Below are 18,596 nucleotides of genomic sequence, written 5' to 3' on the forward strand. Positions count from 1 at the left end.
AAATATGCATAAATGAAAAGAATGCTAACTAGGTAACTTAAGATAAGAATAAACTAGTTTAAATGATTTGTTATTGGTTGTGATCATATTCTAAAGATGTTTGGATTATTGTGTTATAGGTGTGTGTGTCTACAGAAGGTCCAGTTGTGATAGACACGGTTCGCCACTGCTAATTAGAGATAGCTGCATGTGTGCATGCCTGTGCATAATGTGACCGCATTTAGTTTTTTTATTAAGATTTGTTATTGATGTGATTGTTCAACCAGATGTCTTGGTATAAAATACATTCCCGACACCTTGGGTTGTTGTGTGCACTCCAGTGAGCATTGTTAAACTAAAAAAACTTTAAGAGGTCGCAAATCTGTGCATCTCACGCATGAATTAATCATAAACGTGCCAGGTTAATAAAAGAAAATGAAGCACATTTTTTATTTAATAGCAGAGGAATAGACATATCGTGAACAGCTGCACCTTTAATGGTGACGTAATCCCTGTGCTTGCACCAGCGTTAAGGTTGTCTGTCAAAAAGCAGTATTTTTACAATACAGTTTTTATATCTTGGCCGAGCTTTCCTGCAGAAACACTTATTTTTGTCTCCGTTTACTTTCTTTTGTCAATGAAATGAATCACCGGGGTCTGTTGTTTTGGAGAAAGACCACCAGTGGCAGAAAACGACATATCAAAAGTATTCTGCCCTCTACATGACATGTGTTATTTCTGGACGGAGCCACATGATCATTGCTCCGGACTAACCGGTCAAGGGGGTAAATGGGAGGAAGAGGAAAGGACATCATGTCAAACCACAGAGAAAGCAGAATAGGGCTCGACAGTTGGCGAGCCGACATTGTTCCACCCTGACCGATAGACATAAGTGCTACAAACAACCACAAAATGAGAGAGGAACGCTGTTCTCTGGGATTTCGGCGGTCAGAAACAGGTTCAGGCTGAAATTAGGCCGGTCAAAAATCAACCAGAGAAACATCCGGCTGGGATTTAGAGGAGAGATGTGTTTCTTGTGGCTTTCAGAGAAAACAAGAAGAAAACTCCCAGAAAACGTTTCATGCGTGAACACTAAATGAGAGCCAGCGTACAAGAGAATAGAAAGATGAATGAGAGGCTAACATAAGTGGCATTTGTGAATGAGGAACAGGCTGGAGGAAGGGAGAAAGGGAAGGACACAAAGAAGGTTGGCCAACTGTGTTGACACAGGAAAGACAATAATGTCTCCCACTTTCTCTCCCTTCATTATTAATATAGAAAGGAGTGACAAGTGACAAAGGGAAAGCCATTTACTTTAATGAGATCATTATCACAATTCCCCCATTCAATCATTTCTTTTCGCTGCATCATTATCTTCCCACCTTGCAGAGACATTAAGACCCGCTCTGTGACGGCAACATAATTCACAGCCTGCAGAGGAGGTGGAGGAAGAGGAGGAAGAAGAGGGATGCTGTCAGCACGAAAAACTGTCACAGGCAGACGAGGAAACACACACGAACTCCATTCACACACCTTTCTGGCTACCTGTCACATCAAAGGATTTACTAATATGGATGCGATGTGCCTCCCTCCCCCGCTATTCTAAAGTCAAGTGCCTTCATAAAACACACACACACACACACACACACACACACACACACACACACACACACACACACACACACACACACACACACACACACACACACACACACACACACACACACACACACACACACACACACACACACAGGTGCAGAAAACATTACAATCTATTTTGATTAAGCTTACTCAATTAAATGTCCCTGTTATAATCACCTGTTGACGTTCGTTCAGCTCCTCCCCCTTCCTCCATTCTCGACCAATTAGGAGTAGACTTTCCACTGGACCCGCCCTCTCCAACCACATCTCGTCTGTCCCCGGACATCGGAGAGTGGCGGCTGCCTGCAAACCTGTTGAATGAGCAGACAGATACAGCTTTTATCCCGCTGTTTTATCAGCTAAGAATAACACGCCAACAGATCATGAAAGAGATTCCATTTGACCAAAGGCTGGAGTGGGTGGAAGAAGAAAAGGGCACTAAAATATACAAAGACACCATCGCTATCACCTCACTCTCCTACACTGTTGTGTGTAATACAATGTTACAACTGTGGAAATTAATAAACCAGCGTCATGAATTAAAACTCTAGCAAAAATAGTGTTACAAAATCTGTGAATTCATTGTATTTTGTTAGAAATATATTATGCTTTATTAACCGTTGTGTTCAAAAGCTGTTACCGTTCATGGTGTTCGCGGGTCAGTTTTGACCCATAATGTATCTCAGTCCAAAACACACAAAAATGACTATCATCCAATATTGTTCTAACTACATCATAACTAACTTATAATGCGTTCATAACCGCACAATCCTGTTGTAATGTAATGTTATGGCCCCAAAACACATCACACCACATGTTGCACACGTGCATGTGTGTGTTCAGGTTCAAGTGTTAGTGCACATATTCTTTGAGAAAGGTCGAGTTCCCGTGGGGGGAGGGGCAGAGGGAGGGGAGCAAGTAGAACATTTTACATGGGGTGGAAAGAGGTCATGCCAGGGAGGGCGTACAGTATGTGGTATTTTATACTGTATATAACCTTTTTATTGTTAAGTCATGCCCTAAGTGTTCTTAATGCACAAGAGAAACAAGATGTTCAGACAAACAAACTCAAATATAGTATAAAACAGCAGAAAATACTCATGAATTCTGCTTACTGTAAGTACAGTAAAAGTACTTAGTTATAATTAAGTACACAAATGACATCACCCATCTCTTCAGAGAGCTACAGGTGACGTGTGCAGCAACACATTTCAATAGATATTTGTCAATACTAAGAGCTGCTAGATTGAGCTGCTGTGATGGACTATGTAAGGAGAATGAGAACATACCATGTGGTCCAGCTGGAGTCTCCTCTGCCTCCTGATCCCTGCCTCTGGCCCTCTTTCTGACACTTCATCTTCATTCCTCACATACATTTCTTCTTCTTCACTAATGTCTTCATCTCCTCCTCTTCCTCCTGCTCTGACCCTCCTGGTCTCTTCATCTCCTCCTCTTCCTCCTGCTCTGACCCTCCTGGTCTCTTCATCTCCTCCTCTTCCTCCTGCTCTGACCCTCCTGGTCTCTTCATCTCCTCCTCTTCCTCCTGCTCTGACCCTCCTGGTCTCTTTAGTGAACTCTCTTTTCCTTTCCCTCTCTCTGTTCGTCCTGATCACTTCTCAGATATGTATTTTTTGTTGCTGAATCACTCCAGCTACTCTGGCCTGCAAGAGTCGACTTGTGAAAAGCACTGGGACAAATGCTCGTCTAACTTTACACGTTAGGGCCATGTAGCTAATAAGTAGCATATCATAAATATAAAATCAGAAAGTATTTATCAAACGCACACAGGCAGCTGTGTTTAGAACCAGTCTGACGGTAAAGGATGTATCCTGGTTTCATTGATCAGCCTCATTGCTGCGATGTCTGAGATTAATTTACGTGGATTTAATAGTACGAGCATTAGTTTAGGCAAAGAGGAGAGAGTAGAGCAGAGAGAGAGTAAGAGAGAGCTAAGAGAGAGATGAGCGAGAGAGAGAGAGAGAGAGAGAGAGAGCGAGATAGGAGAGAGAGAGAGAGAGAGAGAGAGAGATCGAGCGAGAGCAGAGAGGAGATAGAGCGAAGAGAGCAGAGAGACTATGATAGCGAGCTCTCCTCTCTACCTCTCTCACTCTCTCTCTACCTCTACCCCTATCTCTCTCTCTCTCTCTCCCTCTCTCCCTCTCTCCCTCTCTCTCTCTCTCTCTCATGCCTATGAGCAGCCCCCATACTGCACTGTTACATTTATATTTGTATTTCGTATAAGTCTTATCCTATTTTAGCTTGTTTAATTTTAGGTTTGTTTACCGGTAAATGTAATTTTATAATGTGTTTATTTTTGCACTTTGTCTTATAGATTTCTTTAATTGCCTTGTTGATGAAATGTGCCAAGTTAACTTGCCTTGCCTCAAATTGAAAACTGAGTATATGTCTTTGTAACACTTTATTGCATCAGCTCATGAACACGCAATCATGCTAAAGATATGCTTTTCTTAACGATATATCTTAATTAGCATAAAACAATACTGAATCCCAGCCACTGAACCCCCCCCCCCCCTTCCTTACTGCTCAGGCATGGACTTCTGCCTCCAGTGAGCAGAGCTCCCCGAGGCGTCGCTGGAGCAGGACAGGTTGCTGGGAGAGCTGCGGTTGTGAGGGGAGCGACCCAGAGCCATGGCGGAGGCCAGGCTGTAACTCTCACAGCCCGGAGACATCCTGGAGGAGAACAAACGCGTGCACATACAGGAAGTGTGAGAATCTACAGGCATGTGGAAATGGAGGATAAACACAGCAAAGCGTTGAAGGAGCAAAATGTTCCAATTTGTTCCTTCAGAGGAAATTCCATTGATTGCTACTTCCCACGCATTCTGGAGGACATGAATACTTAACACCCGGCGGCTGAAAAATCAGCTTCCAAGCCGACGGCTGCCTTTTGTGTGCTTTGTTGATACACGAGCTTGCAGGATTTGCTTTGAATGTTTCATTTCAAGAGGTTCAAAATGTGTTAATTTAAAGAAGAAATAAAAGCAGTAACACTTCAGTTTGTATAACTTGCCTACAAATGGTTTATTTATAACATCTAACAACCATACCTACTTATACTCAACCTATCGTCATATTTAAGATGGAGATGATCTGTTAAACCTCTTCAGGCAAAGCAACACAGTTGAATCGATAAGCTTTTAGAATGTTAAAAATACATGATGATAATAAATGATTACTAAAAAGAAACTCACACAAATACTTAACCAAGGATTAGCTGATGAGACTTCTGGCATAAAAATCCATATTTTCCAGCTGAACTGTACATTGTAAATCAGGGGTGTCCAAACCTTTTTCACTGAGGGCCACATACAGAATAATATACACAGGACTGGGCCCCTCCCTCGAGGTGAGGATGGTGTCTCATTAGTCAAGTTAAACTCTCCGTAGGGTTCCATTGATTTTGTTTGCAGCTCATTCCTTAAAAAAGAAGCCTCGCATTGTTGCTAATAAGTGGAAATGGGAAGGGTGTATTTCAAGCTTGTTCTGCAAATAAGTGATTCGGCTTTTTCAATATCATCTAAGATTTTACAGAAAATGTCAACTTTAATGTATTTGAAAAAATGTATTAACACATAAAATATATTTAAGCAATAGCTCACGACAGGCCGTGGTATATACTGTAGTCATTATATCACAGCTAAGGGGCGTGGTTCGGCCCGACGCGAAGCATGCAGTTTTTTCAGTTGGTCTTTTCAGACCAACTGTATACAGTTAAATCGACCGGACTTCTTTCTGCAGATGTGAGCGTCCTTAGCAACGGTCAATAATTCCTTGCTGCACATTATCCCATGTTTCCATCTTAAGCTTTGTTAGTTAGTTAGTTTCGTAACAGACGTAATGTAACAGTTGTAGCTTTTCTCAGACGCGGAGGGATACTGACTTGTTGTGAAAAGTAACTACAATTCTACCTGTGATATACGCTCATATCACGGCTAAGAACCAATCAGATTGTTGATTTGACTTGTCCGTTTTATAATTTTAGATATATTTAAGATGTTATATATAAGACAAGCACCAGTTTCATGAGTGGTCCATATTCCATTTTACTTTTAGAATTTTCCTGAGGGCCAATTAGAAATGTACCCCGGGCCATAGTTTGGACAACCCTGTTGTAAATCCTCTTCCCCTTCTCATATAAATGTTGTTATGGCTCTGACCTCTTGGTGTCGAGGGGCCGGCCGTCACTGCTGACGCTGCGCGGGATGACGGCCCCTCGCTCCAGCCTCTCTGCAGACAGGGTCTTCCCCCCGGAGCTGCCCAGGCTGATGGCCCGGTTGGGGGTGTGCGGCTGTGGCGAGGCGGTCAGGGACTGCTGGGGGCTGCTGGACGTCCGCTGCCACTTGTTGTTGTTGTTGCGGAACGGGAACTTGTATTCGAAGGAGCCGCTTTCGCCGCTGCTGCTCTTATAATCTGACGCAGGCATCCGATAGAGCTCCGAACAGCCCCTGTGGAAAGAGAGGGGGGGGCGTTTAGTTTGAGAAGACAGTGATGTGGGTTTTTTTTAACATTGAATGACAAAAATAATGCAAAGAAGAATATTTGCATTATACATATATTTCTTAATTTCTGGGTACCCTGTTTTTTCACTTGGTCCCTTAAATGAATGTGCCACTGAACTTCATGTATACAAAGGTGAGCAATCATGTTAACGGCACTCCAGATAACTGAATTATGAAATAAATGGTAATTAAAAGTACTTAAATATATATTTATATTTTTAGGAGCCAGCTCTTATTTGGATTGTATTTATTCTCATTTAATTATTGTAAGATTGTTTTATTCAGTGCTGTGTTTATTGACTTCTGTTAATGTTGGGCGTTTTAAAAATCACAAAGTTATGTTTTGCCCCGTTTATAAACCGGGTGAGGAGTGGGTATAGTTTTGTATTGTTTGTTTGTTTGTTAACTTTCCAGTATAAAAAGTGCCATGTAAATAAAGTTGACTGATTGATTAAAGCAGCTTCCGTCCCGTCCTACCTGCGTGGGGTGGCATCATCATGTGGCGGGATGATCACAACCCGCACTGCCACTGAGGTCCGCAGGACGTCAATCATCTGCTCGTGGGTCAGCGTTGCTACGGCAACTTTGCAGATTTCCACCAATCGGCTTCCCTGACGCAGTCCTGCCTGCCAGGCGTATCCATACGGCTCCACCTGTTGAAACAAAGTTTGATTGCATTACAGCTGTCGGGGTGGGAAGCTTCATTATTTAAACCGTGATATTTAAGATAGTGAAAGGGAAAATGTAGTTTAAGGTAATGTAATAAAGTGCAATGATAATGTTTCTGTCTCCACATAATTGCTTGTTATATATCATGGTGTAACACTCTGCAATACTGATTATTGTTATACTGATTTTGAACGCAACAAGGTGGCAACAAGGCAACTTTGACTCTCTGCAACAAATGACTCATTACCAATACAACTCTTTAAAGATAAAACAATTAAAACAAGCAATTAATCCAATAAAATAGCAATTAAAAAGGGCAGAACATCCCAGCCACAGGTGGAGTAAATCTAATTAAGCATATCCACTCTCTTCAGGGTAGAAATGTGTTTCACTCAAATTAACTTTATTGTTTTATAGTTCATTTTCAGAGGAACGTCTGAGTTACGTGCGGACATATACCTCAGCCACGATGCCCTCGTAGTTCACGTGGAAGCCAAGCTGCCCCAGGCCATTTCGACGGAGCGTCATCTCTGATGTCTCACAGCCTTTAGTCAGGAACTTGACACATGAAAGATGCACAAGGTAGAGATAAAAGATTAATTAACACACATTAGATAAGAGATGATGAAAAAGAGCAAAACAGGTCAAGAGGCAGGTGGAGGAAAAGTTATCTTAATAGGGTAGATAGTAATAAAGCTACCAAACACTATTTTAACGTGCATATGTGCTTCGACCTACAAGTTGAAAAAGAGATTTTTTTGAATAATTTAAGAGATCCCTTAGAGATGTATAGCCATAAATAAAGAGTAATTAGTGCTCCAGCTTATGCAGTTCACACACACACACACACACACACACACACACACACACACACACACACACACACACACACACACACACACACACACACACACACACACACACACACACACACACACACACACACACACACACACACTGAAACACTTTAGGCTGTGTTTACGCAGAGATGCGTTGCTCAGGAGAGACTCTTTTGGACTTCATGTTGTTTCATGACGGGATGCGATATTGCTGTGAAGTGTCCGTCCTTCTGGGACAGGGAGTGAGGTAGAAAAGTTTAAGATGATTATTTAGGGACCAAGAGCCCAAATCGCTTGTCAATCAATCATCATCTGACGAAGAATCTGTCAAAGCCAATCATAATTCCAGACTCATTTTAATTATGGTAACTCACTTATCCCTCTCTTCCTCTAATGAGTCTCCTGGCGACTTCAGGGCACCTTCCTTGCATTTATTTTTTCTTTACAGAGCCTTAGCAAAAGTTTTATTGAAGTCAAACTCACAAGGGTGCGTGAATAAATCATGCTGAAGACTGGCAGCTGATAGGAATTGTTATGATGCTCTCTGATGTTTCTGAATGTGTGCGTGGGAGAGAAGGAGGACAAGAAAAAAGGGAACGATGAAGAGAGGAGAAGAGAGAGAGAGGGAGACGAGTGGCCCAAGGCCTTCCCTTTCTCTCCCTGGCACCGAGGTAGTCCTAATGATTGAAGATTAACGCCAGATGCAGAAAATGCAACATGAAAGTTATACATTTCTCAGTCCTGAGCCAACGAACACTATGTGTGTTTTTAAATGATGTTTGTATACTTGTGAGCGAATCAAAGAGGGTGGACTCCATCCAGGTTATGTAAACATTGTACAAAAAAAACATCACACACAATTTGAAGGTAGGATGAGGCTGGGGAAATGAATGTATTCCAAAGCACTGATGATTGCATAAGAATACACCTTTTTTTTCTAACCAGTTTCCATGGAAACAGGTAAGGAAGAGCTAGCACTACTTCAGTGTGTGTGTAGGTGTGTGATGATCCATTAGGAGTATGATGTCCAGAGGTGTTTCTGAAACTCAATAAGCTGAGGCCAGTAATGAGACAGCAGCTCAACAATGTTGTCATGCTGGCAAACTATCAGTAAACAGTAGAGATGTCCCGATCCGATCACGTGATCGGAGATCGGAGCCGATCACGTGATTTTCAAAAGATCGGAATCGGGAGAAAAAAAATATATCGGGGATCGGGAATTTTTTTGATCAAATATTTTTATTATTTTATTTAATTTTACAAAACTAAAATGACCATGTTCACGTCTTAAAGTCATCCTGAGGACTTAGTTTTGGTTTAAAATTACACAACATCATGTATGTGTTGCTTCTGTTGGGCTTGTTTTCAGACCTGTTTGCGTATTTCTCTGAAATCTGGCAACAGAGTGGGCGCAGTGTCTAATAGTAGCAGTAAGCTAACGAGAGGCTACGTTCAGCTGGTGACTCGGGAGTCGGGACAGAGCAAATGTCAGGAGTTTGGAAGTATTATAAAATTGAAAGCGAAGGCAGTGTAACAGCCAGATGCAATGTTTGCAAGGCGGAGGTTCCGCGTGGTGGAAAGAACAGAGCTACGTTCAACACGACCAATCTAATACGCTACCTGAGAAACAAACACCAACAACAACACGGCGAGTACACAGAGGCTAACGGCACTGAAACAACCAACACTTTCAGAGACTTTTAAAAGGAAAGAGAAACTGCCCCAGAACAGTGAAAAGGCCAAAAAGATAACAGCCAAGATAGCTGAATTCATCGCGTTGGATGACCAGCCGTTATCTGTTACCTTTTTCTCTTAATGCATTGCATAAAGATCGGGAAAAATCGGTATCGGCAGATTGTCAAAATCAAATGATCGGAATCGGATCGGGAGCAAAAAAAGGTGATCGGGACATCCCTAGTAAACAGTGGGAGTCAGTGTGTGTGTGGGGGGGGGGGGGGGGGCGGTAGATGATCAATGGCAGCCAACGGCACTCTTACACATTCAATTAGTTTTCCTCAGTATTTGGTTTTCACACATTAATTAAAGTGTTTTTAAATAACCTTTTTTTGTCGTATTTGACAAAACTTTTACCAAATCCTCTTGACAATAGGTAATGGCGCATTTCCACTACAGCACGGAGCCTGCTTTAAGCGCGCCGAGCCGTGCGGGGCCCGTTTTTGTTTGCGTTTCCACTTAGCGTAGTTCCGGCTAGCTGCTAGCGGGTACTATTTCCAGATGTTCTGGCCCCATAAAATCCAGGTTCTTTCCGGGCCAACAACCGGGCTGAGTAAACTAAACTAGAGAGAGAATCGCTGGCAAGGGGGCTACAACTACAACAAGATGAACATATTTGACCGTGATTTAATTGTAATACAGGTTTCAAAATAATGAACATACTGATACCGGTTAGTAAAAACCATGAATTAATGCTTTGACAAGTCTGCAGACAGACGGCAGGCGAAAAACCTTTTAAAATGTGTGTTTTCTGAATGGAGATCGGCTAAGCTAACGTTGTATATGCTCCGACCGTCCACACTCACAACAACGGCCTACAGACATAAATAAACCAGCGACTGTATTTAACTGTTTAACTTTTGTCTAGTTTCTGAACAGATATGAGGAGCTGTGAGCTCTGAGTGCTAACAGCTAACGGCTGATGTTGGTTTTCTGGGGTTCTCATTGAAGATGACATCACGGCTCCGCCTACACTGCGTTAGAATAGATACTACCCCAGTTCCTAAACTGTAATGGAAATGCGCCATAAAGTGAGCCTGGCCTAACAAGGCCTAGTATGGAGCCAGATTTTGGGTCAATATTCTAGCGTGAAAAACAAGCTACTCACGAGCAAAACATTTGCTTTTACACGAGCAGGGTTTTATCAGCGCGACAGGGTTATTGTATGCACGTGTAAAAGCATATGTTTTGCTCGTGAGTAGTGTTGTCACGATACCAACATTTTGGTTTCGATACCGATACCAAGTCAAGAATTGCGATTCCGATTCTTTTTCGATACTTTTCTTAAAAAAAGGAAAACACGGAATATCGGCTTTAAAATTAGGAATAACAGATGATTTTAGCCGTCAGAACAACTAAAGCAGCAGTGTTACTAAGAACAGAAACGCCAAAGAGTCACATCTAATATAAATATATATAAAAGCATTTATTTTAATTGTGTAGCAGTGAGTTTAACATTTTGGCAGCACTGTTGAGCATTTTGAAAATGTATTTTCATGCCTCTGTGCTTAGTCTTTCTATCTTTATAGCCACTGGTGTAAAGTAACTAAGTTCATAAACTCAAGTACTACTTGGGTACAATTTTGAGATACTTGTACTTTATTTAAGTATTTCAATGTTTCTTTTGCTACTTTGTACTCCACTACAGTTCAGAGGTACATGGTGTACCTTTACTCCACTACATGTATTAATACCTTTAGTTACTTCACGGATGAATGATGTGAAATATAATCAACACTTAAATCAGACTTTAGTTCCACCTGGAGTAAATCCACCAGCTACCCTGCAGTATACAAAGTACTTCAGACTAGCTGCACCTTCACCAGTTTTGAGAACACTTTCATGATCAATCATTATAAAACATATCATATATATTATTCTGAAATGGACCAATCTGCACAATGACTACTTTTACTGTCGCTACTTTAATACTTTTAGTTGAGGAACATTTTGAATGCAGTACTTTTACTGTAACAGACTATTCCTACACTCTGGTGCTTCTACTTTTACTGTCGCTACTTTAACTATATTTTGATGATAATACTTTTGTACTTTTATTTGAGGAACATTTTGATTGCAGGATTGTTCCTACATTCTGGTACTTCTACTTTAACTCAAGTACAAGACCCGGGTACTTCTACTTTTACTCAAGTACAAGATATATACTTATACCACCTCCGTTTATAGCCTATGAAAAAAACTAATAGAAAACGAAGGCTAAAGCTAACGTTAGCAGATAGTGATGCTAGTTTGCTAGTTACGTTTGCTCAACGATAATATTGCGACAGAAAAACTTTTCAGTGCACATCACGCTCTGCCGCTCCGACAGGGAGCTCTGCTCTGAACACCTGAACGGCCCGTTCACAGACTTCTGGCGTCTTTTCTGTCAACAAGCCGAGGCGCAGCGGCAGTTGCACTCCCACTTGCAGCCATGCTTCTCGTTTTCTCACATGCTCTGGCAGCTAGCGCGTGGCCGCGTGCACGAGAGAGGGGAGGGACTTAGAACGTGCTTGAGAGGAGCGGGACTGCAGGCACGGCTGCAGGGAGTGGAAGCAGAGCGCTGAACACACACGGCTCTTATTAAAACGGCGCTTTTTCACGGGAGTACTTTTCCCCGTCATTCTTAAAGTACCGATACTAATGAAACGGAGGAATCGTACCATTTTTAACGGCAGGGTATCGCGGTACCTTTCAAGTATCGGTACACCGTGCAACACTACTCGTGAGTAGCTTGTTTTGCGTGCTAGAATATTGACCCAAATCTGGCTCCATACCGAGCGAGGCCGTGTAGTGGAAATGCGCCATAACAGAGTGTCAATCACTGCGCCTGAACTCCAATCAGTCGGTGTGAAAACATTAAACGAGTCAAGATTATGTTTTATGTTTATGACTCAAGCATTGTCTATTTTTCACCTCAAATGTTTTCAGAAGCATATTTAATGTACTGTTAAAATAGCAAGTTTGCTCTAGCCGGTGAACAGTGCTTGGTTTTTAATTGTATAGCCTAAAAGTAAACTCAAATACGTTTCGGAAAACATTTGAGGAGAGAAATGCAAGATGCAGTAGTCTATCAGTAAAAGTTTACTGTCTAATGCACTCACGTCAGGATATAGTGACCGCTTCAGCAAACCCAACAAAAAGTTATTTTTAATAAAGTCACGAACTCGAGTGCATGTTTGTCAGAGCCTTTCTTTTGTGCCGCTCAGTCTCAAAACAACTACATGGAGTCTGGTTCTTTGAAATTGAAAGTGGAGCAACCCATAAGGTAACAGAGGCAAAACATTTCAGCACTGAAACTATATCATGTTAAATCTCATGTCAAGTAAACTTGGCACGAACTGAGAACGTTTTTGATTGACGGGACCACCAATAAATGTCAATCAAATAGCCGTGTTCACACCGCAGTACTTTTCCCACTTTAGTTCCGAAATGTTGCGTTCACACCAAAAAGAGCCTGAACTAAAATTAGTTCATGAGAACCTTTTCACCCCCTTTTCCGTCCCTGCTAGAGAGCAGGGACTTTCGTGGGAGAAAAAGGTTCCTATGTCTGATTGGCTGGCCGGATTGCAAACCACGCCCCGTAAAACTCCCAAAAAGTTTTGTGAAGCCGCCATTTTATTATCCTCGCATTAGCATTATTATCATTAGCATTAGCCCAGCGCAGAAACGCAGAGAGACTAACTTATGGCAACACAAAAAAAAACATGGGAGCGGTGGAGATGAGGAGGTGTTGGCGTTCTGGCGAACTAAAGAGTTCTCATGAACTAAGTTCTGATGAACCTTTGTGGGAAAAGTACTGTGTGAATTATTGTGTAAATGCGCCGATAGACTTGAAAAATGTTCAAACAACTACTAATTTATCATGCAGAAAACGCAATATCTTGGCATGCTAAGCCGGCATGCTCAGCTAACGTCTCACCTCGAGACGTTTGACCACCTCTTTGAAATCCTCCGTGTTGTTACTGATACTCCTCAGAGACACACTTTCCCCGCGCTCGTAGAATATCCTCAAAGACGCAGGGCTGCTCGCCGTCCAGCCGATCACGTCCTTAGCGGCGCAGTTAAACACCACAGCCTTGGCCCCCTGGTCCAACAGGATGAGGAAGTCATTGGAGACGGCCAGCAGCGCCTCCAGCTCCCCCCCCGTCCCGTGGTCCTCCACCTGGACGAGCCAGGTGATGGCCCCCAGGCTGCGCAGTTCTGCTCCTCCATATGGCCGGCTCTTCTCCTTTTTCTTGTGCGCCAGCGAGATGAAGGGGAACTTTCCGGAGGGGTCGATGGGAGTGCTGGTGGTGTGGCGCTCGGCCAGGTCGCGCAGGTACTCCTGTCGCGTTCGGGTTGCCATGGCGCGGAACTTCTGCGACTTGTGTGCGGCGTTTTCTGCATTGATGACCTTGGCCAGCAGGAAGTCCCGGAACACGGAGGATTTAGGAAAGGTCACGTCTTCTGGGATGGGAGGACCGAATGAGGGCACATCTTTGGAACGAGTGACGGCCACACTAAAAGAACAAAGGATCAGACCAGGCAGAGAAAAAAGAAGAATAGAGATGGGAGGAGAGAAGAGAAACATTTGTTGTTAACAAATCTGTTGTTGCAGTATTAACCACTAATGTGGATAACTTAGGGTGGGTATTTTGTTCTGACATCATAGATTAGATAGTGTTTTATGACGTCGAAATGTTTTCAGAATGTCACATCTCATCCAACCAAGTGTTATGTATATGCTTAAGTTTGAAATTAAAAAAGATGAAATATCAAACTGAATTTATGTTTGATATAAAGTCCCATGCTTTGTGTTCGCTCAAGTATGGGAACCTAAAGGCAAAATCCTTGACTAGTATTTATAGTAAATAGATTTTAAATGTGAAAAAGGCATGTTTCCTTTCTGCTTTAAATTGGCTGTCTACTATCCTGCTCTCTTTATCTATTTAAATGTTGTTCAAAATAAGTTGACACATTTGTAGTGTTCAGGCCTTGTACATTTCCTTTTTCCCAATACTGCAGTATTTACTTCAATGTTATTTCCTCTACCTCCCTGTTTTCCTGCTCTCCACCTCCCTTCTCCAAACCCCTTTTTCCTTTGATTAAGTCTCTGGAATGGCTATCTGAGGTTCTGTCTGGTATGTCAGGAACTCAGCGGAGCAGCCATGGAGAGGAAGGAGAGTCGAGGAGGAGGAGGGGGGAGAACTATTCTAAACCTCCTGCCCAGAGCCCCAGTGTGAGGGAAAAGGAAAATGTGGCTGAGAAAGAAGTGTGAGAGACTCTGAAAGGATAGGGAAAGTATTTCTTACTGGAAAGAAAACAACATTTGTGTTGTTATGTGAGAAAAACAGAGGTACAACATCTGTTGAATGTCTCCGCCTGACGCAGTTAACCAAAATAAGCACAATATCACATTTTCTCGTCTCAACCTCCCCATGACCAAATGAGCTCAATCAGAGCTCCTCTCTCAGGCGATAATTAGCAGCTGAGAATGCAGAGCCTTCATCCCACACGCTGACATGCATCAGCACACCAGGATTAATCGTTTTGTCTAATTATAAGCAACTAAAGTCAAAATGTCACCCACATATTTCTAAACATACCCCGAGACCTCCTGTTCTCTCCGGAGACGTGTGGTGTTCGATCATACTAACTGTCAAATTTGTTGACACGTCATTTCCCACCTTTCCTTGCTGGTGACAGACTGAGGTATGAGTGGAAACAACTGTTGACATTGCTTATGAGAGTGCATGCACACACCTTTATGGTACAGTGTTGATAAAGAAAATGGAAATAACCTCAGTTATGATTAGGGATGGGTATCGTTTGAAATTTATCGATTCCGGTTCTGCTTATCGATTCCGGTTCTTATCGATTCCCCGTTTCGATTCCAAAATTGTAAAAGAAAGAGGTCAAACGTTTAGATAACAAAAATATCTTTATTTTTTTAAGCTTTAACTGACATGTTTACAAATAAAAAATATACATGCAATACAAATGTATTGCACAATAGCTGTGCTTTATTTTAACTGAGCTATGCCTGTGGCAAGCTATTAACAGGCATTACACTGTGCCTTGTCTTTTTCTTTTTTAGTGTAGTGGAGCCTCACTTCAGAGCGTTTACCGCGACCCATCTTTGGTGTTATGAAGTGACTGAGCTCGTGAACTGTCTACTGGAGGACGGGGGAGCCTCGCTGCGGGGCAACAGTGGACCTCTGTCGCCTGTCAGCGCAACTTACATGATGCCGTTAAAAAAAATTAAGGGCGGTGCCGGCCGTCAGCGTACCGAGCCGGCCGTCCGTCAACGGCCGTCCGTCAACGGCCGTCCGTCAACGGCCAAATGACGGCCGGCCGTTCTGTGATTCTCCAGAACACACAGATGGCCAGTCCGCCCTTACCCTGTATTCCACCTAGGTGCCGCGGCGCAGTCGGACCCGGTCGAATACAGGTCTGCCGCGTTTAGGAACCGTTAAGCAGAACCGTTAAGCAGAACCGTTAAGCAGAACCGAAAGTGTATTTTGTATGGGTACCCGGTACCCAGCATTTTCGTATCGGTTCTCATCTGGAACTGAGTTTTGGTTCCCAACCCTAGTTATGATGTAGGCCTAAGTCAAAATGTGGCTTGCATTTCCCACAAGGCATATGAACTGCTCTCAAGGACATAAACAAGGAGCAGGGAAGGAGGTTGTGAGTAGGTGGAGGGTCATACAAACATTACTTTTCCCTGCAGCTATTTGGATTTGTTTTCATTTAACCGCTAACGTATGTTCAATATGAACCATATATCCCCTATTTCTACGTTAATGCATTACACGATCAGTTCATGGTTCATGATACATTTCAAAGTTGTTTACTTTTTACGACAGAGGAAAGGTGTGATCCCTAGAAGTTGAAAGAAATTACAGAAATGTTTAATTGAGAATAACGTGCAACACATACTACATGCAGTGGGTGCAAACCATTGATTAAGTTGTAATGTTCATGTTTAATGCCTTGAACAGACATCAGTCCTCCTTATGTTGACATCATTGTTTACCTCCGTAAAGACTCAACACAATTGACTTATAATTAAATCAGCAGGTTAATACAAACTGTATGCTGTTCCCAGGTTGTACCTCACCTTAAAGCAAAGAACATGTAATTCTACGTCCAGGTTAAAGTGGATTTCTTTCTAGTTAAAAGGGCTGTGATAAATATTTTTGATTTATGACATTGACATATAACTATGTGTATGTGAAGTTGCTCTTAGTGATGGGCCCCGTACCATCATCACCGGTCTTTGAGCTCTTGATGTTTTGGTCCATAGCGTTCACTTTTACCAGCAGCGAAAGGTTGAAAAAAAGAAACTGCATGCAACGTCGCCAGCAGAGCCCCAAATGAAAGATAGACAGTCAGGCACTCACTCGTGAACACGGAGCAGCATTCTGGGTCTAAAGAGCAAAATCATTTTCTCAAGAATTGATGGACCCAAACTGAGTTACACAGAGACCGAATATTAGAAAAGTACATTATTTGGGTGGCCAGAAAGTCGACTGTGATAATGGATAATAGATGTGTAAATAAGCATGTCTGCTAGCATGTTTGCAACATCATTTTATAAGTGATATTCGAGATCGTTGCTAGGCCCAAGTATCCAAAAGTGTTAATGCAGGTTCAAATGGCACATTATATGAGAATACAGTGCATCGCAGTTTCACACGACTGATCATTTGTAAATCAATAAAAAAATACCTAGAATTGAATTTTCCTTTTGCGGCGCTAGCATAGCTTAATTTTAAAACGGACAGCTCATCTGAAGCACAAAGTAAACGACTTAGTCTGAAGGCAATATTCGTCAATGCTTTTTTTGCAGATGACAAATGAATCATGCGGGGTATTTCAGAGAGCAGCAGCTGAAGTGCTTATAAGCAGGGCTGAACAAATGGTACAAAAAAATGTGACCTTTTATTCTTCTTCTTCTCCATCACTACAAACATCACTCAATGCATTAAACTGGAGCTCTAAAAGCACTCAACCAATCGCCTGTGACTCACGCGGGACACAGAGCGGTGACGGAGAGACAGGAAGGTGGAGGTGTGAAAGCCAGAGAATAAGACAGAAAAGCATGAAAAAAAAACTGAATGACATAAAAAAAGATAGTTGAATGAGAAAAGAGGGCGAGGGTGAGAATAATAGGAGCAATAAGAAAAGAAGAATGTGGTGCAATTGAGGTTTCTGTGCAGTGCGGCTGCCGTGTGATCCGCGTGGCAGGAGGTTTGGCAGCAGGAAAGAAAAAGTACATTCCTGTGGTTTCTGTGATTTGTGGTCTTATAAATATCTACTGTGTGGGCAGCGCCGCTCTTCCAGAATCCACGACCTGCTGCCCACCGAGCCAAGTAAGAAAAAGAACATGTCAATACGTGTTGGAGTGGGTGGCTAAGAGGTGTACTGTGGATGTGAGGAAGGTACATAAAATATGCTTTTGTCTATTTGTGACAATAAGTCACAGGGAAAGTAGGCTCGCATCGTGGCTTTTCTGGTGTGCCCTATCCATGTGTAGTGTGTTCGAGACTAGCGAGACCTTTTCGAGTGGCAACCCCCCATCATAATGAGGTCAGTGTTCGCACTCCATGCAAACGCATTGATCGCTGAAAAAAATGAATGCACTGTGTGCTCTTAATGCTTTCTGGCGTGTCCACATGTTGGCATATGATTACTCTACGCTATGCAAGTGGATGTTTGTGCTGGAAATGAGGCAGTTGTGTAAATGTATCACTCAATAAAATCTATTTTTAATATATTATATAAGGCTATCTTGTATCAGTGGTAAAGGCGATTGTAATGTAATATCCATGCCCCAGTTGAATTAGGTTATTCGTCTTTTTGCTGGAGTACCCTCAAGGATGTTCTATCAAACCCCTTAGCGCACACTAAAGATGTCACATGAAATTCACAAAATAAAATATAATAATAATCTGATGTAAATCCTCCTGCGTAAGGTAGCGAGTAATTCTTCACACCATATGAAATGTGTGCACTGGGAGTCACGTTCAGTGTCACCATTACCTCGTGGTATATGCTGCCTGTGTGTTTAGTCGAGCAAAGGTCTCATAGCTGGGAAGATGTGTTTGCATTCAGCAACGAAGACACCTGGACAAATGGTGCTGGTGATTCCAGTCTCCAGCAAAAGATGCTCCTTTGTTCAAATGCGTTGTTCATTATTTCATTTCCTGTAAATGTTTTTAAACAAATA

General features: G+C 42.3%; 1 protein-coding gene across 3 annotated transcripts in view; it reads right to left on the reverse strand.

Annotated features, from left to right (window-relative positions):
• sipa1l1 (signal-induced proliferation-associated 1 like 1) overlaps nucleotides 1-18,596 on the reverse strand; it is a 117,332-nt gene that overhangs the window by 18,170 nt on the left and 80,566 nt on the right. For all 3 annotated transcript variants that reach the window (XM_034075939.2, XM_034075938.2, XM_071201878.1), the window contains 6 exons: nucleotides 13,302-13,881; nucleotides 7,269-7,367; nucleotides 6,618-6,793; nucleotides 5,799-6,086; nucleotides 4,162-4,311; nucleotides 1,798-1,931 (listed from right to left, as the gene is read on the reverse strand). In XM_034075939.2, coding sequence (XP_033931830.1) covers nucleotides 1,798-1,931; nucleotides 4,162-4,311; nucleotides 5,799-6,086; nucleotides 6,618-6,793; nucleotides 7,269-7,367; nucleotides 13,302-13,881 — 1,427 coding nt within the window. The remainder of the gene's footprint in view (nucleotides 1-1,797; nucleotides 1,932-4,161; nucleotides 4,312-5,798; nucleotides 6,087-6,617; nucleotides 6,794-7,268; nucleotides 7,368-13,301; nucleotides 13,882-18,596) is intronic.

Source organism: Pseudochaenichthys georgianus, chromosome 24 (genome assembly GCF_902827115.2).
Source record: "Pseudochaenichthys georgianus chromosome 24, fPseGeo1.2, whole genome shotgun sequence".
Lineage (NCBI taxonomy): Eukaryota > Metazoa > Chordata > Actinopteri > Perciformes > Channichthyidae > Pseudochaenichthys > Pseudochaenichthys georgianus.